General features: G+C 41.4%; 1 protein-coding gene across 4 annotated transcripts in view; it reads right to left on the minus strand.

Moving 5' to 3' along the window:
* atp9b (ATPase phospholipid transporting 9B) overlaps positions 1–22,331 on the minus strand; it is a gene marked incomplete at its 5' end in the record, with an annotated part of 48,354 nt that overhangs the window by 19,852 nt on the left and 6,171 nt on the right. For 3 of the 4 annotated variants that reach the window (XM_080787825.1, XM_080787824.1, XM_080787826.1), the window contains 11 exons: positions 2,624–2,736; positions 5,230–5,372; positions 5,791–5,951; positions 8,827–8,903; positions 10,660–10,735; positions 12,191–12,271; positions 15,380–15,474; positions 17,704–17,755; positions 18,221–18,279; positions 19,288–19,396; positions 19,636–19,749. In XM_080787825.1, coding sequence (XP_080643951.1) covers positions 2,624–2,736; positions 5,230–5,372; positions 5,791–5,951; positions 8,827–8,903; positions 10,660–10,735; positions 12,191–12,271; positions 15,380–15,474; positions 17,704–17,755; positions 18,221–18,279; positions 19,288–19,396; positions 19,636–19,749 — 1,080 coding nt within the window. The remainder of the gene's footprint in view (positions 1–2,623; positions 2,737–5,229; positions 5,373–5,790; positions 5,952–8,826; positions 8,904–10,659; positions 10,736–12,190; positions 12,272–15,379; positions 15,475–17,703; positions 17,756–18,220; positions 18,280–19,287; positions 19,397–19,635; positions 19,750–22,331) is intronic. The other variant, XM_080787827.1, reaches the window with a different exon arrangement.

The following is a 22,331-nucleotide window of genomic DNA, read 5'->3' on the forward strand; positions in this document are numbered from 1 at the left end:
GATAAATGCAGAACATCAAAAGGGTCCAAATGAAGGTCTAATGTCGAAATAAACAGCTATATCTTTTGCAAGTTCCTGACAGTGTACGAGTCCTATTCTTTGTTATTCTGAGATCCCCTTTTGATTATATGCACTTTGTCCTACGCACCTGTCACCAACATTTCGAGGTGTGCATCTGCCCTTTTCTAAAAAATAAATGCAGAACGAAAATACGTTGCTTCATAAATCTAGGCTACTTTTTCATTTTTTCCTGCCTTTATTGATATAATACAGTATATACTTATAGACAGGAAAATGAGAGAGACAGGGAAGTGACACGCAGCAAAGGTCGTCGGGATCGAGACTCACCATTCGACCACAAGGTCATTGGTTCGATCCCGGGCAACAGAATTTCAGCAACATGAGGAGCACAGCTTGGTTGCGGCAAGTCGTGCGGTAAGTACACCTAAGCATCTCCCAGGGGTCTTTTAAAACTGGGATAGACAATAAGCCTCTCCAACCTACTTACTTAATCATTTATTTCCTTTATGATTAGCTTAACCCAACGATTCTAAAAATGCCTTCTAAAACCTAACCCAAGGTTTCATTTTTTTATTTTTTTATGATGTTGCTACTGTATATGTATAGCAACAACTAATGAGACTCTGCGGTTGCTCACGGATTGAATCTAAATGGCCAACTTTGTTGCATTTTGAACCGCTGCTATTATAACAAGCTTCTAAATTGTAAATGTATTTAATGTAAATGTTTTTACTTCGTTAGCTACTTGAACATTCTTGTTGAAAATGGACATCATTAGATGTAATCCCATTGATATCATATTACAGCTACATAGAGCAACAGAGCGAGCGTTACAAGCATTATCTGTTATATCTGTTTCGAATAAGACAAATTGTAAACCATAGTCGAACATAAATTCTGAAACTTTGCTTGCTGTAATGACTTAAGATTGGAGGGAGCAGGGTACACTTGTGTTCAACTTCATCTTGTGGAACGGAACATGCGATTGGCTTGTTCCAGTCCATAGACTGGTGGAACGCTTATCCCATAGTCTGGAGGGACAATTGCGCTGCAATTATATTAATCAGCATGTCAGCATGCACAAGAAATATGACGCTAATTGCCCTAGTAGAATACAAGAATAGCTGCGGACATACGCAGAGGGACGAACGCAAGATTTCCTGGCAGAGATAAATACTACAATACTGTAATTGTACATGACACGTTTACACACCCCCCCCCCTCAGAATCACAGATAATAAAAATCTATCTTGACTTATTGAAAAAGTATTGTTCAAGGGTTATTCACTCCGTTGGATGGACATGCTGTAAATAAGCTATTGCAACTTGTCTGGTTAAATAAAATAAAAACATTGAAGATAAAAATGGAGCGCTCCCTCTGAGCATAAGTCGTGGATTAAACTCCACATTCTGGATCAATTCATTTTGACAAGCCCTTTACAGGCTAAATGACACTGCAACACAGGAAAACCCTGCATCACCATCTTTATCATGTCATATCTGGTTTGAGGGTCTTTTATGTTTTCCCGCTCCCCTGACAACCCCCATCGATTTAGCTCTGTGTCGGTGCGCAAAACAGGCAGGCGGCCCACAGTGCCAGCTGGGTTTGACAGGGGCTGATGTGCTCCAGTGGAGCATATGAATTTGGCTTATTATTAACCTTCAGTCCTGCCAGGGCAGAGCGAGAGAGGGAACTCCTACAAGGATGTGAGATGACAAGGCTTCACGGAAAGCAATTGTGTGTTTTACTGGGGAGATCAGTGAGTCAGACTGTCAGACGTGTCACTGACAGCGTGCAATGGCATGTCATACAGTATGTTTACACAGTAAGACTACGTATGGTTTATTTTTAGGGACAGATATACTGTATAACAATATGGACATATGTACAAATGATAAGCAACACGGTTGTTTTAGTATTTTTAAATCATAGCAGTCAGTTTCCTGTGTCTGTCCTCTGATCAAGTTACTAGACACCAAGATGGAAGTTTGATTCCCTTGCTTAGGGGCATAGAACCAAGAAACTACCTCACCTCTTGGCAACATGATCCAACTAATCAACTTTGATCTACTATTTTTGCCTTTTATGACATGCCCTGCCCCTGAATAGAAATGCTAGGGTTCATGTGGTTAACTAATCTTTAAAGAAAATACATGCAATCTCTCTAATGACCTGACGCAGCCTTGCAAAAGCAGGGTGATGCTAAAAAACACTAGCCATCTTTCATTAGCTGTTCAGGCAGATGGTTTCAACCAGCTGTTTGGAGCAAGCCGAGTCTGAACAATATGATTTTGTCAAAACTTCCAGCATGATCTGAGCCACCCAAAGAGGAATACCCAGACGTACAGCTGCGAGAGCTCAGGGACAATATGATGAATGAACAATATCCTCTTTCCTGGAAGATATTATCCATTGACCAATATTGGAGTGCTGGATATTGATTAAACAAAGAGGTGGGGAACAGAGAAGGGGAGGTAAAAGAGCTAATATAGTTATTTGTCCCTTTCACAAAGATTCTGATCCAAGACACATGTTTTTAGATCATGGGTGAGTGGTTACATGCAAGTATTCAGATATAAAAACGAAAATAACTTTCATCACCATTGCGTATGACTGGATTATGTGACTCTGTATCTCATCCATGGTGTCAGTTCCATATGATACGGTTCCCAGGTGCAGTCGCTTGAAGATCATCTCATTCTGCGTTAGAGTGCCTGCAGTGCAAGAAATAAATACAGAACAACACGTCACTTCATGCTTTCATTTAAGTTGAAGTACTGTACTTCAAATATCAACCCATCACCGTTGAATTTGATTGATTTTGTATATGTGTCATCATAACAAATATTCTATTAAATACGGTTGATGGCACTTCATGTACTGTATAGAAAATATCTAAATGATAAAACTGTTGCACAGATTCCGGATTATTCATTTAAATCTGAAAGTGTTGAGTGTTTTTGATTAAAATCCATATACTGTATGAAGATCACAACACTGACCTCATCAAACCCTGGATAGCCATACATGGAGAAGACTGGATCTACACCTAGATCTGCATATAGCCGGCCAGCAACTCTACATCTCACCTCAAACCCTTAGATCTCCATATATGGAGCTGACTTGTTCTGACATTCCATATGTTGATCCTACCCCACCCGTCCTTCCTCTTCAATGTTTCACTTTTGACCGATACCTGTTAATTCAAACTCTAGACGGGCCCGCCCCAAAGTTATAACAGGCCCGAAAATTAAGGCCCGGGCCTACCTGGGCCCTTATCAAACCATGTACACTCAAGACACTGCCCCCGCTGCCACCCTTAGATCTCCATATATGGAGCTGACCTGTTCTGACATTCCACATGTTGATCTGACCTCATCAAACCCTGTACACGCTTCCCTAACTTGAGTAAACTAAAGACCTGGAGGCGTGATCAATGCCATTTGGCTATTCTGAGTGGCCAAAGAGCATTGATCACGCCTCCAGGTCTTTAGTTTACTCAAGTTAGGGAATAAGACCTGGTACTTAAGACACGCAAAATACAGCCCAGGGTGTCTTACTGGTACTACTATTGTAAGTACAGTACGTGTATACAGACACCGAGCCACCTTAGGGGTTAATTTGGTTACATTTATACATTTCCCAGAGTTAAAAATGTTCTTTTTTTTTTTGCGGCTTTCGCCTTTATTTTATATTTTTTATAGAGGGACAGACAGTAGGCAGACAGGAAATGGGGGAGAGAGATGGGGGAGTGACATGCAGTAAAGGCCGTCGGGATCGGGAGTCGAACCCGCACACACTGCCAGACTCGGACTACCGGCCAAAGTGCCTGGACCGCTGAGCCACGGCCCAGGTACAGTACATTTCCCAGAGTTAAACTAACACTTAACATTCTACAGTGCACCAAAATACACAAAAAGCTCAAAAGAGCAGCCGAATGTCTAAATGTCCAATGCATCATGAGAGGGGGTGGGGGTGTGTTGGGGTGACTGCCGTCTCATTGAACTAATCTAATTACCCATATGGGTTCCCTGTCCTCTCTAACTAACAGACAAGACGCATCACTGCATAGAAAGAGACCGAGTGAGCGCTCAGACTACTAGCGAAAAGAAAAAGAACGAAAAAAGGATTGCGATTGAAAATGGGGCCAATGGCCTCGTTTAATGGATGTTGGTTGCCAGAATGTGTATTGATAGAGCATAAACCTGATTAGAGGGCATCTACCTTCCAATAACATTACAGCCACAGGGTTATCCAATTCTAATGGATTGATTGTTTGTTCCTCTTTTCCATGTGCTTTAACTATCAACGTGGATAAATAGGCTCTGAAGCCAATCTATTCCCCACCTAGACCACGCCAGGCCGAGACAAAGAAGCATGCGGAGACCACCATGGGAGTTTATCACAGCGATACAATGTCTGACATTAGGGAAAGAAATGCTCATTTGTTACCTGCGCATCAGGTCATCAAGTGAAATAAGCCAAGTGTAGGGTGGGCCTGAATGTCACGTTAATTCTGTGGGGTTTTGGAAATGTTACACATCATGATGGATGGAGAAGTACGATATATCTGTTACTTGTACCGTAAAAGGGTGATGTGGTTCTGAAGCCCATTTCAGAATAACATTGTACTAGGTCATATCATAAACTTTCAACTGTTTTCTCAATCATAGTTTTTCTCCCAAATAAATCATTGTTATGCCAATTCCCCCATGTCCCTGTCACTGTCTAATGTCTGTTCTTGGGGAGGGTGTAGACAACCACTTCTCCTCTGATATACAGTATGTGACCTCGCCAGCTGCTTCTTTTCAACAGACAATGAGGACTGAAGAGTTTAGGCATAACATATTCATCTTTCCCAGTTCTGGTCCCTGCTGAACAGACGCCCCGACCAATTGGAAAGCCTGGCAAAGCTGTAGGCACTTTAGAGGAATCAAACACCAGTTTCCAGTCTCCATGGTGGTGGGCAGGTTTTTATGTATGTAATTCTGTTTTCTTTTCTGTTCGCTGTGTTATGTCAAATGTGTGTAAATGTGTTGCATACAAGGCCACTGGGTCGCAACTTGCAAGACAAATTTCAGTGCAAACTGACAATAAAGTACTATATCATATAAATCTCATAATTTTCAATATGTCAATAGCAGCATAAGTCCCTCTACATAATCTGCTCACCAAGAAGTGAATGTATTGATTCAGTGTTCTCCTACCCGTTTTGTCCGTCAGCAGGTAGACTAGTCTGCCCAGTTCTTCAGGGATGGTGCTGGTCCGAACGACGGTCCCAGGGATGTTCTCGTCCTTCATGATCATCCAGCCGTAGGCAGACTTCCCCATGTCCAGGTTGACACGCAGGCTGGAGGCACAAAGTGACAAGTATAAACTTACTTTAAACCTAAAACTAAAATTAAGTAGTGGTTGTGGTCATGGAATTAACTTAACAACCATCAACAATTGATCATACTGTATTCACACAGCTCCCTGAACGATGTACAATATTGGGTGATTCTTCAAAGGTTAGTGAAAAACACCCGCAGTCAAAGGGGGATTAAGATTAATTAATTCCACAAGCAATGTGTTAAGAGTAAAATTTCCAAAGCGTTAATTTGGTTAATTTAATTTCTTGGCTAGTGTATTCATGTGTATTTCCAATGAATGTTTGAAATGCATGATTTCTTTAAAAAATAATGACAGATGGTGGAAGAATGAGCTGAAATGGTATTTCAAAATAGAGAAAGAAAGAATAACTTAAACGGTCATATATAACATAATACCTGATAGGAATGATGTAGGAGAACAGTACGACAAATCGGAATAGGTTCCGGAACCATGGACCCACAAACCCCTGCACTGCTACCATGACAACAGACAAGACCACCTGGGCCAGGAACAGGGCCTTGGTGAGTCGGTTCAACTCCAAGTCCAGTAGGCCAACCTGAAGGGATGAGAGGTCAGACGTCAGGACACCTTTTACCTTTTATTCGGGGACTCTCAACCGTAGGGAAATTGAGATGAAGAACAAGGGGAGGGATTCAATCCCAGGTCAGGAAGGGGTAACATGTGGCAACAGACACACTACATATTATCTGTGGACACATGATGAGTAAAATGTTTGATTCATTGTATATTCCAACTGTTTAACAACAGTTGTCTTTGCCTTCAAAGTTAATAAACTTACATTGCTAGGCAAAGACTACAAAAATGTACAAATGTTTTTCTCAGCAGCAAAGCGTGAAAGACATTTGTTTATTATGGTTCTTTCTCCTGGTAAAAAAAACAAACTAAATCACTGTCACACTCCCTGAACACCAACAGCTGGTCAAAAGGGCTTGAATGTGGAAAAGTTCCCATATTGAGATAACCCTATTAAAAAAAGCACCAGGGTCAGAGTTTTCTTCTTCAGTTTTCGAGTACAGCTCCCATCCAATGAAGGATGTGGGAAAATAATGTCAAGGCAAAAGAGGAGCGCTTCCCCTCTCCTTGGCAGTGTTTGCAGCGAAGGCCCAAACACAGAGGCCTTTCATCTGACACACCACGCTTAGAAAAACACCAAAACATAACATCTCCCCCCACTTAAATAAAAGGAACGTCTCTGAAAAGGAGGGGAGGGGAGTGAACACGTATCAAAAGCAGAAAGGAGAATTCCTCCGCTGCCTGCAGCCCCGGTCAGCCAGCCCCCCCAACGTTCCCCAGAGAGCTGGGAGAGTGACTGATTTATCAGTCGCTGTTCAAACTCACTCAGTAGCAGAGCAAGGGGGGAAAGGGGTGGAGAGTAAGAGATGGAGTTGGGAGGGCACCTCTCCCCATCCTGGTCTGGTGCCTCGCTACATGGTTCATGCTTGAGGTATTGAGAAAAATAGGGGGTTTGCTAGGATTAAAACGAAGAAAAATTAAGACAGAGAGAACAGTGCCATGCCTGAAAAACAGGGCGATCCCCTTTTTGCATGAACAATGGTCGGTCCAAATTCTCCTAGGCTCTTTGCTGAGGTCCGAGGATCAGATGAAGTCATTATTCATTCAGACAAGGAGAAAAAAAAGGACTCAATTACCTCAACCTAAAGATGCTATCAATGAATAAAAGTGCATATTTTAGCCCATTTATCCCACGACTCATTAAAAGTTAAAGGAATGAGTCAATGTCCCTGTGCCGCTAGTATTTTTACACATGTGTGATGAAGAATCACTGCCGTGGGCCATGAATATATTAAAGTTAAAACCTTGTGAGAGAGAATCAAAAAGATCTGTGAAATAACTATTGATTCAATGTGACGAAAATCTGAGGAGATCAGAATTATCAAAACGAAGTCAAACATCAAACAGTCAATCTATGCTTAAGAATAGCTTCTGGCCTAATAACATTGTCCTGTCTCTTTACTTTGAAGGCGGTCTGTCTAACAATATTGAGACAAAGAGTGAATCTATTCTTGACGCTCCGTAGGATAGATCAAGTGCAGGCATTGTCCTGGCCGGTGTCACAACAGATTATATGAGGCCAAAACATTCTTGTGACTTTAGCCGCACTGTATTGACTTTCTCCACACAATCTCCAGTCGCAGTATTGGCACTTCTGACATCATCTCCTTGAAATATTGAATTCCTCTCAGCCACGGAGCTTATACAAAACGCTGCTGCCCCCGAACCCCACCCCCACAACCCACTGCCGTTCGACCGGCCACATCAGCATTCTTATTAAAAGACACTCGTGTCGTGTAAAGACAAAACAAATAAATAAATAAAGTAATGCACCGCAGTCATGCGCCTGTGTCACTGCACAACCATGAGAGCTTTAGAACAGTAGACAAGGTACGTGCAAAACTTTATCAATGTCATAGTATGGGCAGGGATAGTCTTACAAAATTGCCAAAACAGTACCATCCAGATCTCGAACACAACCTCCCTCTATCCTACTCTATCAGATGACCTGTATCTATCTGAACTGACGATCTTCCACGTAAAATCTTATATTTACGCAGTAGCACATTTTCATTAATCTCCTTGCAATCTGGGGGACAAAACGCTCGATGGGGATTCTGCGGGATTAACTTTCGGGCTGAAAATGTCATTTAAATCCTCGGTTAGTTAATTTCCCTCTTGGTTAATTAGCGTCTGCCAGCGACCTTTTGCATTGACAGGTCCAACTTTATCTGGAAAGTCAAGGTTAAAAAACCACCTCACCAAAGTGATTGATTAGTGATTAGAGACAAGGGGGAGAGAGGGAGAGAGAGAGGGGGGGGGGCAGCAAGAAAACTTTTGAGTGTGCTACCGTGCTATATAGAAAAATCTTCAGTCATTGTTTGTTTAACGCTTACATTTGTACACTGTAAGAATTACAAATAGATAAATTAACATGCTTAGAAAAATGTAAGCCTTATACCAGGCATAGCTTCAGTTGCATTTTTAGGCAAACACCATGTAATCAACCCAAAACTATAAATAAACTATAAATGCAATCTATACTGTAAAAGCTAATTGAACAAAGTGTAAAAACCATTATGGGAAAAGAAACATTGTGTAGTGCAGCAGTACTAGTACAGCAGTGCAGCAGTACTAGTGTATGTGTATTTAGAGCATCTGTGTTATCAGGGTTTTGAGGTATTTTGGTCATATACATATGCCAATAGTTTGCGAGGTGATTAAAAGTTGTGTCATACCCTTTCCTGTGGTTTGTTATCACATCCTTGGTTAATCATGTGACAATTAATCATGTGAAAAACAGTCTTACATTAATTGTATTTGTGAACAATGCTCATGGAATCACAGAGGGTTGCGACTGCCTTTGTCTATAGGTAGCAAAACAAAAAGGTTTTCACCTTGTTCTTGGCGGAGGACGTGTTCAGTACACTCCTGGTCTCTTTGCCTGTGTAGATCACCACCCCTATCACTGTGCCTGCCAAGGACGGAGACAAGGAAAGTAATGCTGCTCATTAACTGGACCCCACACACACACACACACACACACACATCGCTCTCTTTCTCACACACACCTCGCTCTTTTTCTCTCACACACACACACACACACACACACACACACACACACACACACACACACACACACACACACACAGTCAATTAAGATGAACTGCATGAGAAGAAACACAATAAGGCTGAGGCAGCTCTCCTTCATAGCCACTCAACCCAACAGTCAGGCACAACTTAAATACGTTTAGGCTCCCAGACCTTCAACCCATCCCATGGAAGCTCATAAAACCAGATCAATATGCTACTACCTTTATTTGCCAATTCATTAAGGTGGCCTTATTACAAAGGAGTAATGAGTCATTAATATTAAACAAGCTTAATGGGGGAGTAAGGGTACTAATAAAATACAGACCCTGGAATCCCCAAACGAGAAGAGAAGAGAAGAGAAGAGAAGAGAAGAGAAGAGAAGAGAAGAGAAGAGAAGAGAAGAATTTTAAAGTAACTACAAAGTAATGAATCATTCCCTTTGACTCCCAACTCGGTGTAAAAAAAAGAAAAAATGAAAACATGTGACAAATGGTCTGTGTCACAGCATGGTGATGCCTTTTCATTTAAACATGCGAACAACTGAGCCTCTTGTCACAGCTGGACGCACACGGTTCATAAGAGAATGAATCCAATAGCGATCCAGACCATTCAGAGTAATAGGCACAGAACACCACTGTGAACATTATCAGGTGTCCTTCAAGGAGACAGTTGTAGAGGACAATGACACTCTCAACCAAAGGATGATGTCAGGTGTTCAAGTCAGACCCAGAGTTTGTGTGTAACACAGAGAGCGATTGAGTGTGTGTATGTGTGCCAAAGAAAAAGAGAGTAGTGTGTGTGTGTGTGTGTGTGTGTGTGTGTGAGTGTGAGTGTTGGTCAAGGTCAGGCCAGGGTGGAGTGGGACACCGCAAATCAATGGTGTGGCCATCGCTGTGAGTGTCGCACACTCTCAACTGACACAAGCGTTCTGTGGGGAATCGCTTAGCGGTAGTTAAAAGAGGAGGATTACCTCAACCGTACATTTTGGAGAGTTTTTCCAAAGTGCGGATAGTCGTTTCAGGGCCAACCTCCATCAAGGTTTAATGTCATGGGACTGGACAGTAAAGGGTATCTACACAGCTTGAATGTCGCAGTCGCTAGTCAGAATTATTTTAATCATCAGTACAATAAATGAACAGTGTTGATGAGATTGGTGTGAAGCTTGCCTATACCTTTCAGGTCCACACTACATATGGTATTCACACATGCCACAAACAGGAACAGGAAAATGAGGGATTATCAACGTACGCTGGATGGCTAAAATATAGTTGCAGTGAATTTCTTACCAGTTTTATGACGGAACAATAAAGTGCCACTTAACCACTTAAGCCCTACTGTATAAACTTCACTGTACAACAGAAAGTGAAAGTAGATCATCTCAAAAGTACCAAGACATCGCATTACAATGTGTTGTGGATTTGTAGATCAATTTTTTTCAAACCTACAGTATTTAAGTCTATTTGTATAGCACATTTCAACACAAGACAATTAAAATAGCTTTACACAAAACATCAAGCATCAAAACTGCCCTGCCCTGCCTTGCTTTACATTTTATGATGCTTCCTGGGTGCCAGGGTCCACATTTATGGACCTAAAAAAGAATGTTAGCCAATTTACTTTGCATTTACTGTACTTACCAGATGCAACAACTGTGCTGGCCCAAAGCGTGTTCTCAATACTTAGGCTCTCGTGGATATGAGGGTCACTGTCCTCCTGCAGAAAATAGCCACACAAAAAGAGTTTATTTTATTCTCAATTATGCTGTTATTTTGAGGTATCATAATACCTACATGTCCAAATGTACTTCATAATTCCTAGTATGTTATGTATATACTGTAAGTCAACATCTATTTGGCAAATGTTGGTGTAAGTTTGTAACATACTACAGTATTATACCGTAGTAAACTGTTTATGGTCTATAACAAATCAAGTTTAATTTATCATGACTAGATGAGATTGGGGCAAGCATGGAGCTTGAACACTTGCAACCTTTACTTGTGTATCATTAATATCCAGAACAAGCACCTGACACTACAAATACTGCCATAGCAATGTGGTACCGCACATCCTTTATCAATACAACTCCCACTAGAGTAGATTATGGGTGGAGATACAGGCTACCTTTTTAAAAACAGCATAGAGAAGAGTGAGCAGAGATTTCAGTGATAAATAAACCCCTAGAGAGCATCTTGTTTCACCCCCCACTACACACGCACTTAACCAACCCAGCTCCCTTCCCCTCTTAAATAAAGACAAATGCTGAAAATGGCTCGAGTCAAGACTGCAGAGTTACGGGTTCCAGTTTCGTCTCAAATTGCCAGCCTGATATGATAATTATGATACCTAAGCACCCACATCCTGTCAATCCCACTAAAACATGGGAAGAGGAGCATGAAGAATAAATGGCAGGTTTGCAGAATGCTTGACCGCCCCGACATTGGCATTGTACCAAGGCTCTCATAAATGCTGAATGCAGAGCGGGAGGGAGGCAGTCGGGGAGCAAAGACGCACAACTGGCAAGATCACTCTGAAGGAAGGAAGACGAAAGAGACGGCGAGAGAAAAAGAAAGAAATAAGAGACAAAAAAGAACACGGAAAACTAAAATCCTCATAAATAAGGTATGTTCATTTGCTGCGGGTCTGTGGGAACCTAGCCCCCCCCCGATCTCATCCACACCCCAACCCCCGTCCTGCTCGGACTAAAAGCACACGTTATGCAAAAAGAAGGCTGCGGAGGATGAATGAGAAGGAGGAAGTGCTCGCTCACTAAGCCTGGTGTGTGGCCAAGAGTGAAGACCAGCCACAAAGCCCGTCTTTGTACTGGGGCTCTCCTCTCCGTGGGGGCCACGCTAATCTGCTATTAATAAAAAAAAAGGAAAAAAGAAAATTCACTGAGCAAAGAGAAGGCATGGATGGAGCGACGGAGCTGGAAGGGACCTGCCTGTGATGTAAGAGGCCGGCCTGCAGGAGATAGCGGAAACCCAACAAAGAGAGACGGACACACACATAGCCCTCATTGTTGCCGTTCGTCAACACATTGCGGTGATACGCATCAGTCATGTCAATTTCTAATTTCGATCAATTTGATGAAGAATTAAAAAATGATGTGTGTTTTAAGAATTGTTCTTTTCCTGGTGAGGAGAAGAACATATCAGTGAATCACTCTACCCTGGTGAAGTTTCCCTCGAAGCTGTGGATGTCCAGCTGGGGCTTCTGAGCATAGACATAGGCGCTGATGGAGAAGAGGTCCTAAGGGACAACAGGAAATGAGAGATGAGTGTTCAATAGCGATCACTGATCATTTAAAGCAGAAGTAAACAATACGCATCCACAAATTGCAAGAGTTGGCAACAGGAGGTAAATTCAAACCTTTGCCTGATTTATTAGCTTATAACATTTGGCAATGTAGGGTTTTTAACTTTTTGTTGGTGAATCCTGTATGCATATTTTTCCATGTAGTCATGCCAAAGGAGATGGGTTTGAATTAGAGGGGAAACGGAGCAGTATCAAAAGAATTCCTTCAGCCAATACAAACACGAGAGACATATGACATCACTCTACCATCTCATTCCTACTGTTATCAAAATGTGTCAGAGTGCAGTTATAACGCTGTCAAGCATTGAACACCTAACACCAGCTCTCACTCCCAAGTGGCACAACAAAAATTGATTGTAAATATTAAATTATTCAGCCAGGCCAGGCAGCCTCTGCAGCACCAGGCGGCCCTCAGTCATGCTCAGATAGTGTAGTGCTGGTGAGAACATGGGCAAAGTGGTTTAGAGTTGGAGCGGGGGGGAGGGGGGATAATTTTACTGGGCCCCCAATGGAGAATAAGGTTGCTCCAACCCCTTACTGATGACAGAATAAAAAGACATGACAGAACCGTGTTAGGTGCAGAGACATGGACAGAGATTTGACATTTCTGTTTCACTTGTGCTTCTATTTGGGCTTAAATTTGGTCCCGTTTAATTTTGCAAATGAGCAAAAGGGGACACAAGTACAAGTACAAGCAGTTATAATAATAATACGAGTAAGACGCGCAAACGCGGGAAGCGAACGCAGCTCGTACATATTTGGGTTTTGGACGTATAGCTGCTTTGGGGACTCCTTATTGCGAACGCAGTGAGCACTTACTATGAGACCGTCACCTAGCAGATCATGTCTGTCTGTCTGTGTGTGTGTCTGTCTGTCTGTCTGTGCGTCTGTCCCGCTATCCAAATATGGAGTGTGTTGCATCAGCAATCACTCAGCTCCATATATGGGCACAAAAGGGGCCAGGTCCACTCAGCTCCATATATGGGCACAAAAGGGGCACCATATAAGGAGTCCCCAAAGCAGCTATACGTACCCCCAAAACCCAAATATGTACGAGCTGCGTTCGCTTCCCGCGTTTGCGCGTCTTACTCGTATGGTGCCCCTTTTGTGCACATATATGGAGCTGAGTGGACCTGGCCCCTTTTGTGCCCATATATGGAGCTGAGTGATTGCTGATGCAACACACTCCATATTTGGATAGCGGGACAGACACACGGACAGACAGACAGACAGACAGACAGACATGATCTGCTAGGTCTCATAGTAAGTGCTCACTGCGTTCGCAACAAAATAATAATACAAAATAATAATTAAAAAAAATTAAAATAAAGGTTATGAAGTTCAATAGAACCCAATCAAATTGACAAGATATGCTTAACAACTCTATGGATCCAACATGGATGGTATTATTTCCCTGGATATCACAATGACTGCATATCCTTGTATAGATTAGTATTGCTACCAGGAAGACACTATCATAACTTTTCCACTGCTGATACTGGTGCAGTGTATTACACACTGCCAAGACATAACACCACACAGAACCTTTGCTTTGATATCTGACATGACATAAGTGGGTCTTGTTAGCAGACATTGGTATTTGGGGGAAATGCCTAATGCCAACACCCTATTCAAGCCAGGGATTAGGCTGATATGTGATACCACTATGGATATCAGAGCAACCCTGGTTGAAAGGATGACAACATAGTATGTGGCGGCTTTGACTAAAGACCAAAAGAAACATATCCATCACATCACTATCACTAAGTCACTAGAAACCGTATAGGGATGTTCCTCAATCATCAAATTACTTACTTAAACTTTAATTGTGTGATCACATTAAGTGGGAACGGAAAAAAATCTTAAATCTTAAAGTGTTGAGTATCTCCTCCAGTTAAAGGAAACTACGGTCAAGGTCTAAGTTGTTCCTGCTGTCTGTCACTCCTGACTGGGTTTCCATTACAGCTCAGAGCTGACTGCACTCTGATGACTGATGCTTTAGAGATAAAGCAACATCAACTTGCTATCTACTTGCCATGACGACGCTCCTCACCATGGAGGATCGCGCCTTTAACAATAAAGAGACAATATGACGTAATGAGGGACGTAATGATCAGCTGCTCCTCGGCTGTGGAATTCCCTCCCTAACCACCTGAGAGAACCTCTTAGCTGTGTATAGTTGGGGATGGTCTCTGACCATTCATCTGAATTTGTGCAATTTGTGTAAAAAAAAAAAAATGTTACAAATAAATTTGTATTATCATTCATTCACTTCATTGTGGTTTTTGAGTAATTTCAATATTTGTAACTGTGCATTACAGTTAAGAGTAATAATTACATAGAAAATTCTGACTGATGCCAGACATAGCAATCCTATTGCTAGTTCCCATAAAGCATGGCTATCCTTACCGAATACCTACCTGAGTCTGTCTGTCAGCAAAATACTCCTAATTTGATTGTCTTCAAACTTGGTCCTGTTTTTGACCTTTGACCTTAATTGTGACTTTGATCTTTGAGATTTCTGACCCCAAAAACATCTTTTCGGGACAGCCTACAGATAATTCTCACCAAGTTTGAAGAAAATCAAATATTATAAATATGCACATATTTTTATTTAACTTGTGAATGACCAGGGGGCTGCCAAAAATAGACGATTAGCTTTTGGGTTCAAAAGATCAGACGACAAGGTCCCAATCGAGGCCACGGTTAAATCAATCTACTGAGCACAATCTTTCAAGTTTCTTCTTGTGTAAGTTTTGAACTCTCTAAAGCAACCTATTTTTTGCCTCAAACTTGTATACATTTACATTATATGATGTATTGTGTAATCACATTATGTAATCGTATAATAGCTTTACTTAGCTGGGCCTCATTCCAACTGCATGGAATGCATGGGGAATGCATGCCCCGCCCGGTTATGCAATAACCATTGTAGTAGTTGTCAGGGTACCTGTATAACACCTTTGAACACCATGGTAGTAGCATAGATGAATAGAGTACATTGGAGACACACACACTCAGCTATTATTACTGTATTCCTACCCCTAGTGCTGGAAGGCGTTGCGTACAGCAAACAGCAACTTTCAGTTTCCAGTCCGTTTCACCATCCAGCTGATCTGTTCTGATGAAACACGATCCTGGAAAAAAAGCACAAAAAAACAGACCAAAACTGGTCAGGTTGTGGCCTCCTGGTAGCACTATAATAGGCCAATGTGAAAAGAAGAAATGGCCTTCTTACACCTTGGATGGCAATTGAATGATGAGGCATTTTATTCCAAAAATGTGTTTTGCAAAGATCCACCTGTTGGTAACAAGCCAATGTGAAAAGTGTGGGATATATTCCTCAGCCTAGTAGAAAAGGAATGTATGTGTTAGATTTCACGTAAATTGCACACTGCATTCATGATTTGAGGCTTTTTGTTCAAAACGGGCCAATCCTGCAAACTTGGAAGGATTTTTGGACAGAATCTGGAGAGTAATATCCAAAAATGTGTTTTACCAAATTCGGCCTCCTGGTGGCGCTATAACAGGCCGTTCTGGCAGAGGTTCATTGTTGGCATCCAGGATCCAGGAGTGTGTGTGCAAAATTTGGCATTGACCAGGTTAACGGTGCCGGAGATTAGCTGGTAACAGACGGACGGATGCACACACGGACAGACTCACACACACGGAGTGCAAAACATACTCTCTCCCCATGCCTTCGGCCTGGTGGAGACAACAAAGGATGGATAAAGGTGGTATACAATACCATTTGCAGATCATTCTAAATTAAATTGAGTGTTTCAATATTCCTTGTACCGCATGTCAGTATTATATGATTATCAGTTATAAAACTAAGAATTGCAACATGGAATCATACACCAATTGAGTTGCTCAAGTATGACATATAATCATACGCTACACATTAAAACACATGTACCAGATACAAATATGGAAATGTTACTGTAGTTAATTGACATAGGGTCATATAACAATACATAGAGCCTGTGGCTGTGAGGGCCACCCGAGGTGCACACAAGAGCCCAATAAATGCTCAGCAGTCATGACCCGTATTGATCGGAGGTAATATTCCATATGAAACTGATGGATGAGAGTGACTATTTGACAGAGAGAGGTCAAAGGGCAGGTATAAATGGTCCCCAGAGAGTTAAGTATGATGGAAAACATTATCACAAGGAGGATGATTCATGGTTTCCTTCCGCTGCCGATGACAGGTCCTCTCCTCCTCGCTGAGATGTGTGTCTCCTGTCTTTGTGTGTGCGTGCATGTGCGTGTGTGTATGAGTGTGCGTGTGTGACAGAGAGGAAGACAAGGATTGATCGAACAGGTTCATGATAATACTGATAAAAATGTATTTTCAACTGAAGAAGTTGTTCATGTATAGTGTGTATAAATGTAACATTGCAACGGTAGGTCGCAGATTATTACTATGAAAACCTGTAAAACCCATCCAGTCAGGTCAGGTCACACCTCCATATATGGTTGTCAGCCCATCACGCCTCGTGGCATCACGCCTTATGACATGTCACACCACCATAATGGTCGACGCTCTATATATGGCCTTCTCCATATATGGCCATATATGAAGACACTGACCTCATCAAACCCTGGATGCATGGAGAACATGGATGACCTAGATCTGCATATATGGAGCCGGCCAGCAACTGACCTCAAGCATCTGACCTCAAACCAGAAACCCTGAGATCTCCATATATGGAGCGTGCGTGCGTGCGTGCGTGCGTGCGTGCGTGCGTGCGTGCGTGCGTGCGTGCGTGCGTGCGTGCAACTCATGAAGACATCATCAGCAGTCTGTCATGCATATTGACAGATCAGAGATGGATGAACAGTTACCTCGTGCCCCTTAGAAAAAGGTGTGTCAATCTAACGAGTTTCATTGACTACATGGAATTCACATCATTAGTCACTGCAAGAATCTGGTCAGGTGGTTTCTAGTCTTCATACTATGCATTCATAAAAATAAATAAAAAAATCTTTATTTTGGATATACTCAAATTGAGACATTTTTGTTTTGAGACTTTTGTGTTTAACCTTTTAAAAACAATAAAAAAATAGCTGATCTATAATGTAACAATACATCTCAACACAATGTACACTGACAGCACTAGTGCCATGCAAGTATAGATGCTTGATCTTTTTTTATCTTCTTTTATCCATTAAATGCTCTCAAATACAAACTTTAATCAAATCAAGTTTTAAATACGTTTTTCAAATGGATTTCAAGATTGGGCACTTTTTTCTTTTAAAATATCAGTCTAAACATTGGTAGTATCATCGGGTGCAAAACTCTGTCTCTAATTCTATGATCCTCTAATAATTATGATTTATTTCTTCCATTGCCTACTCACCATTTTTCTCAGACGTTCTCAGGAAAATCATGTCGGCAGGAATCCTCTGATTCTACACAAAAGACAAAACAAAAAGCACAATAATTTACATGGTGTACCAATTTCACAGATGACACAATGCTATTGAGCACAGTAGCAACAACCCTTAGAATCATCCTGAATAATTGAACAAGGTCAGTTATCTCAAGCCTCTTTGAAAGACACAGTGATGGAAATTTAACTTGTCTCACTGCCACCGGTGACGGAATTTCACATCGTCTGAGTTGAAGTTAAAGATCACCAGCCTAACAGCTGAGAAGCAAGCATATTCTCACACTGTAACCAAATGCTTAGTCAACATGTTGCATGTTATATATTGAATATTGTATTTTTCCTATGAAATAACAACCTTATGACTTTGAATGTGAAAAGCAATATATGAGTTTTGTCAGTAGTACTTCAACTAGTCTAGGAAAGAACTTTGGCTTGAGCCTTGTTGACCAGTGGCCAAAATTAAAACATGAACATGAAGCCCCACCTTCTCGACAATGATGAGGTCTCCAACTTGTATATCAGAGCTCTTAACTTGAATTTTACCTGGAGAGGAAAGCAAGAGAGCATTATTCCTCACAAATAACAGACAAATGTGGGAGAGCACTGAAACAAAAGGGCAATAATCTTAAATTCCCATAGAAGACACATTCCAAGCAGATTGACTACCTCATAAGATGTGCTCTGAATGTTTAAACGGTGGTGAAATGAAACGCAGCTATTGATCCCTGGTCCTTGAAAATGACGCTGACTCTTAAAACCACAACCTTGTTTTTATATCGTTCTTCTCTTTCTCCCTCCAGTTTCAGAGAGATCAGTTACAGTACCTCGCCCATGCAAATGTAATACCCTTCTGTTTTGATCCCCACTGTCAGGCGTGGACTAAAACAATGGAACATAGGGTCACTCTCAATTATATCGACTCAATATGCTCTAAGGACATAACCGCTGTAAAATGGTTATGGCTGTAGAGCATGCTTGAACGAATGCTGTGATTTCACTCTATAGAGAAAATGGAATGTTTTGCTTGTCTAGGTTGAGTGATAATACTTTTATTTTACAGTATAATCTTCTCTACAATATAGCCAAGAATTATCTTCAGGATTAAAGTAGGGTTAATGCATGCATGAATGCAGAGTTCTATAACAGCTACCTCTGTATGTGCTTTCTTCTATTGTGTGCGTTAACACAAATACTGTATACAGTATGCACGCATGCACAGGCACATCATGCAGACACACGTAGTGTGAAAGTTACATCCCTCGCCGCCACTGTTACAGATATTACGCTTGGGAATTGGCCACACATTCAACAGAGGGATGGATCTTAGATCATACAGTCTTGAGAAATTGGAGACGGGGAAACCAAATCAATGCAATTACAGCAAGAGGAATGACTTTTGTTACAAGTGTAGATCCATTTGAGTGTCGTCCCTTAATTGCATGGGGAAAAGCTTGACTGTACACTTGAATATCCGTTACCGTAATGTCAGCAAGGGGTTACAGTCATAAGGGAGAGAGCAGATAAGAGTGTTTTTTTTCTTCCTATCCTAACCTCGCACTGTGAGCTTGCCGTATAGCTGAGAGTTCATCTCTTTGTCACGCTGGTAACGGCGCACCTCGTCCACAGCCTCTCGCACCATCGTTACAGCTAACACAAAGCCCTGGGCGACACAGAATATGCAACACAAATTAGTTTACACTTGTTTTAAACATTTCAATTGCAAGTTCAGTATAAAGTATATGGTTGATAGACAGAGGCAGACAGACGACAGACAGACAATTAGACAGACTATTAAAGCCAGTCACACAGACAGATGGTGTTATGATCACATGATGATAGGGTCTGCCAACAGGGACACTTGAAGGTTATTATTAACCTTAAGAAGTTAAGAGCATTTACCAGAGGTGCCCAATATGTGTACAGATAGCCGATTTTCAGAGATGGCACGAACTGGGAGCAGGCCACCACAAGAAAGTAGAGGTTGAGGAAGAACTTGAACTGCTGGTAGAGAACCTGAGATGGGTAAAAGAAGAGACAATGATTCTGCACGGTGAGTGAATGTCAGGAAGGTGAGACGAAGACGACTACGACATCCGCTGAAGACGGCCAGAACGATAGCGAGCAGTCATAAGGATGGGTTACATGACACCAGGTGGAAAAAGATACATCTTAATGCTGTTACCTTTACATTAACCTAATGGAAACCCGAGTGCTTTTTTGAAGTTGTCTATCTTTCTAATGACGTTCGAGGGGTACAGATTTCACTTGGCACAGAAACCTGTTACAGTGTCCAATGAAGGCCAGCTGTTTCCTGAGCATTACAGACTTACTCTGAAAAATATAATAAGACATGCGACTGCATTAATGAACTAAACAGCAGCAGAGTTTTAAATACATACCTAGAGACTAGCCAGACTGCCCCATAATTGAAAGATTACAGGTCTGGTTCGTAGTACCTAGGCTTACTGACAAAGTACTGTGGTGAAAGATACCGGTAAGCACGTCTTTCATTGAAAGTCACGCTGGATAAGAGCATGAACCTTGTGTCCCTATTTTGGGCATGTTAAAAATCTTTGAAACGTGCCATGTATCAATTTCAAATCATTGTAGATCTCTATTGACATTTTTTTCTGAAATGTTCAAAAGGTAGCAGAGGTGTAACGTGTTTTGAATAGGGCTAATAAGAGGTTAACAATGCATTGATATTTATTAGAGGTGCTTTAGATCGGCCAATATTCACTCCAAATGACTTGATCGGTGATCTGCGATTTACCCAATCTTTTATATTTTTTAAGTGGTATAAAAGGTCAATCAGATATATAGTATAATATCGTTTTGCATCTTTGTGACAGGCCTAAATATTCTCCCCTTCCTCCCCACACACACGGGAACAGTTTTGACATGGGTTTTGACATAATTTTGGAAATATAAAAATGTTCCCCTTACGCACAAGATCGATATCGGTATCAGCCGATCGTGAGAAAAACAATCGGTGATCGGTCCCAAAAAACCTGATCGGAGCACCTGTAATATTTATTATCCATTAAGTCCAGTAATTAAAGAAAGAAATTCCCCTTAGGTTGGCTTTATTTTGTTTCTCAACTGATTCTGAGACATTAGGTCTACTAGCCAGGATAAAAAATCTACCCTAATCTGCTCACTGCAAATACCCTAAATTTGCCTTAATCCAATTGACAACCTATTGACAACCTATTATAAAGGCAATATTTTCTAAATTTCATTATGCTTTAAAGGAGCATTCAGTGATTTGGGTGATTTGCCCCGGTAACAAGCACACGCTCTACATTGGGGGAAAGTGCAACAGGCCAACAGCATGTGCGCCAAGGCCACTCTCATCCTGATTGGATGAAGGCTTTCTCGCCCGCCAGCAAAACCAAAACTAGGATTCTTCTTTTACCCCAGGGGCTCACTGGGGACAGGGAGGAACTCAGCACACTCTATAGTAGGGAGGATTATCAAAAAAAAGGGGGAAAAAGTGATATTTGAATTAAGTGAAATTACTGAATATACCTTTAAGTAGCATGTGACGTGTCAAACTAGGGGGTTTTCATTATTCTGAATCCATTCCAAGCATTAGGTTTGCATGAAAAACACTCCTTGGACTATATTTGGCCATAGCCATTTACCCAAATGTCCCCAAAATGTGCTGACCTCATCACATGTGTGATGACCGCTATGGCAATGGTAAACAATGGTGGCATCTTGGATTAAGGCAAATTTAGGGTATTTGCAGTGAGCAGATTAGGGTAAATATTTATATCCTGGCTAGTAGACCTAATGCCCTGTCAGAATCAGTTGAGAAACAAAATAAAGCGATTTAGTCCAACCTCTTCCATTTAATTATTGGACTTTGTAAATTTGCTTTGACTGTGCCTTATTTGATTTGTCCTATCTTCCTTTATTCTCTATTCTCTCTTTCCCTATTTTAACTCATGTAACTGCCAAAGTAGAAAGCTTGAAAAGACAGATTTGAATTGTGCAATGTGACTACAAAGTAGAATTCACTAGTGTCTTCTTGTGAGATGTAAGCCCTTCACTAACACATCCTCTCTATCAAGCAGTGATAGGGGAAGCGATCTATAGAGATTTGTTGTTGGGTTTCTATGCTCGTGCTTTTACTTCAGAGAGACCTTTAGCAGAAAGCAACAGGCTATTCGTCTCTGCTCAGATTTTGAATAATGATCGCAATAATGAGAGTCTAGCGTCTAAGTCACAGATTATCAGAGACAATGGGATCGATGGGCAATGCTCTATAGTTAATGAACCCTCTGACCTTTAGGGAAAAATGCACACAGCTAAACTCAATCTGTGAGTATTTAATAATTCAAGGTGGAAGGAGAAAAACAGAGGTGTTTGGTACGCTATCGATGAGAATATATGTGTCTGAGAGACAGTTGACATTTTATAGCTTGGCCAAATGAACGGCTTCTTAATCATGGAGCCATTTGGTTTTTAATAAGGAACTGTGATGGATCTCAAGTGATCCCTACAGGAGTGAACCCTCACCTTGGTAATTGAGAGGTACAATTAACACATGGGATGGGATCACTCTCTAATGTGTGCTCCACCATGGC

This window comes from Protomyctophum bolini (assembly GCF_963924005.1).
Source record: "Protomyctophum bolini genome assembly, chromosome: 17".
In the NCBI taxonomy this organism is placed as follows: domain Eukaryota; kingdom Metazoa; phylum Chordata; class Actinopteri; order Myctophiformes; family Myctophidae; genus Protomyctophum; species Protomyctophum bolini.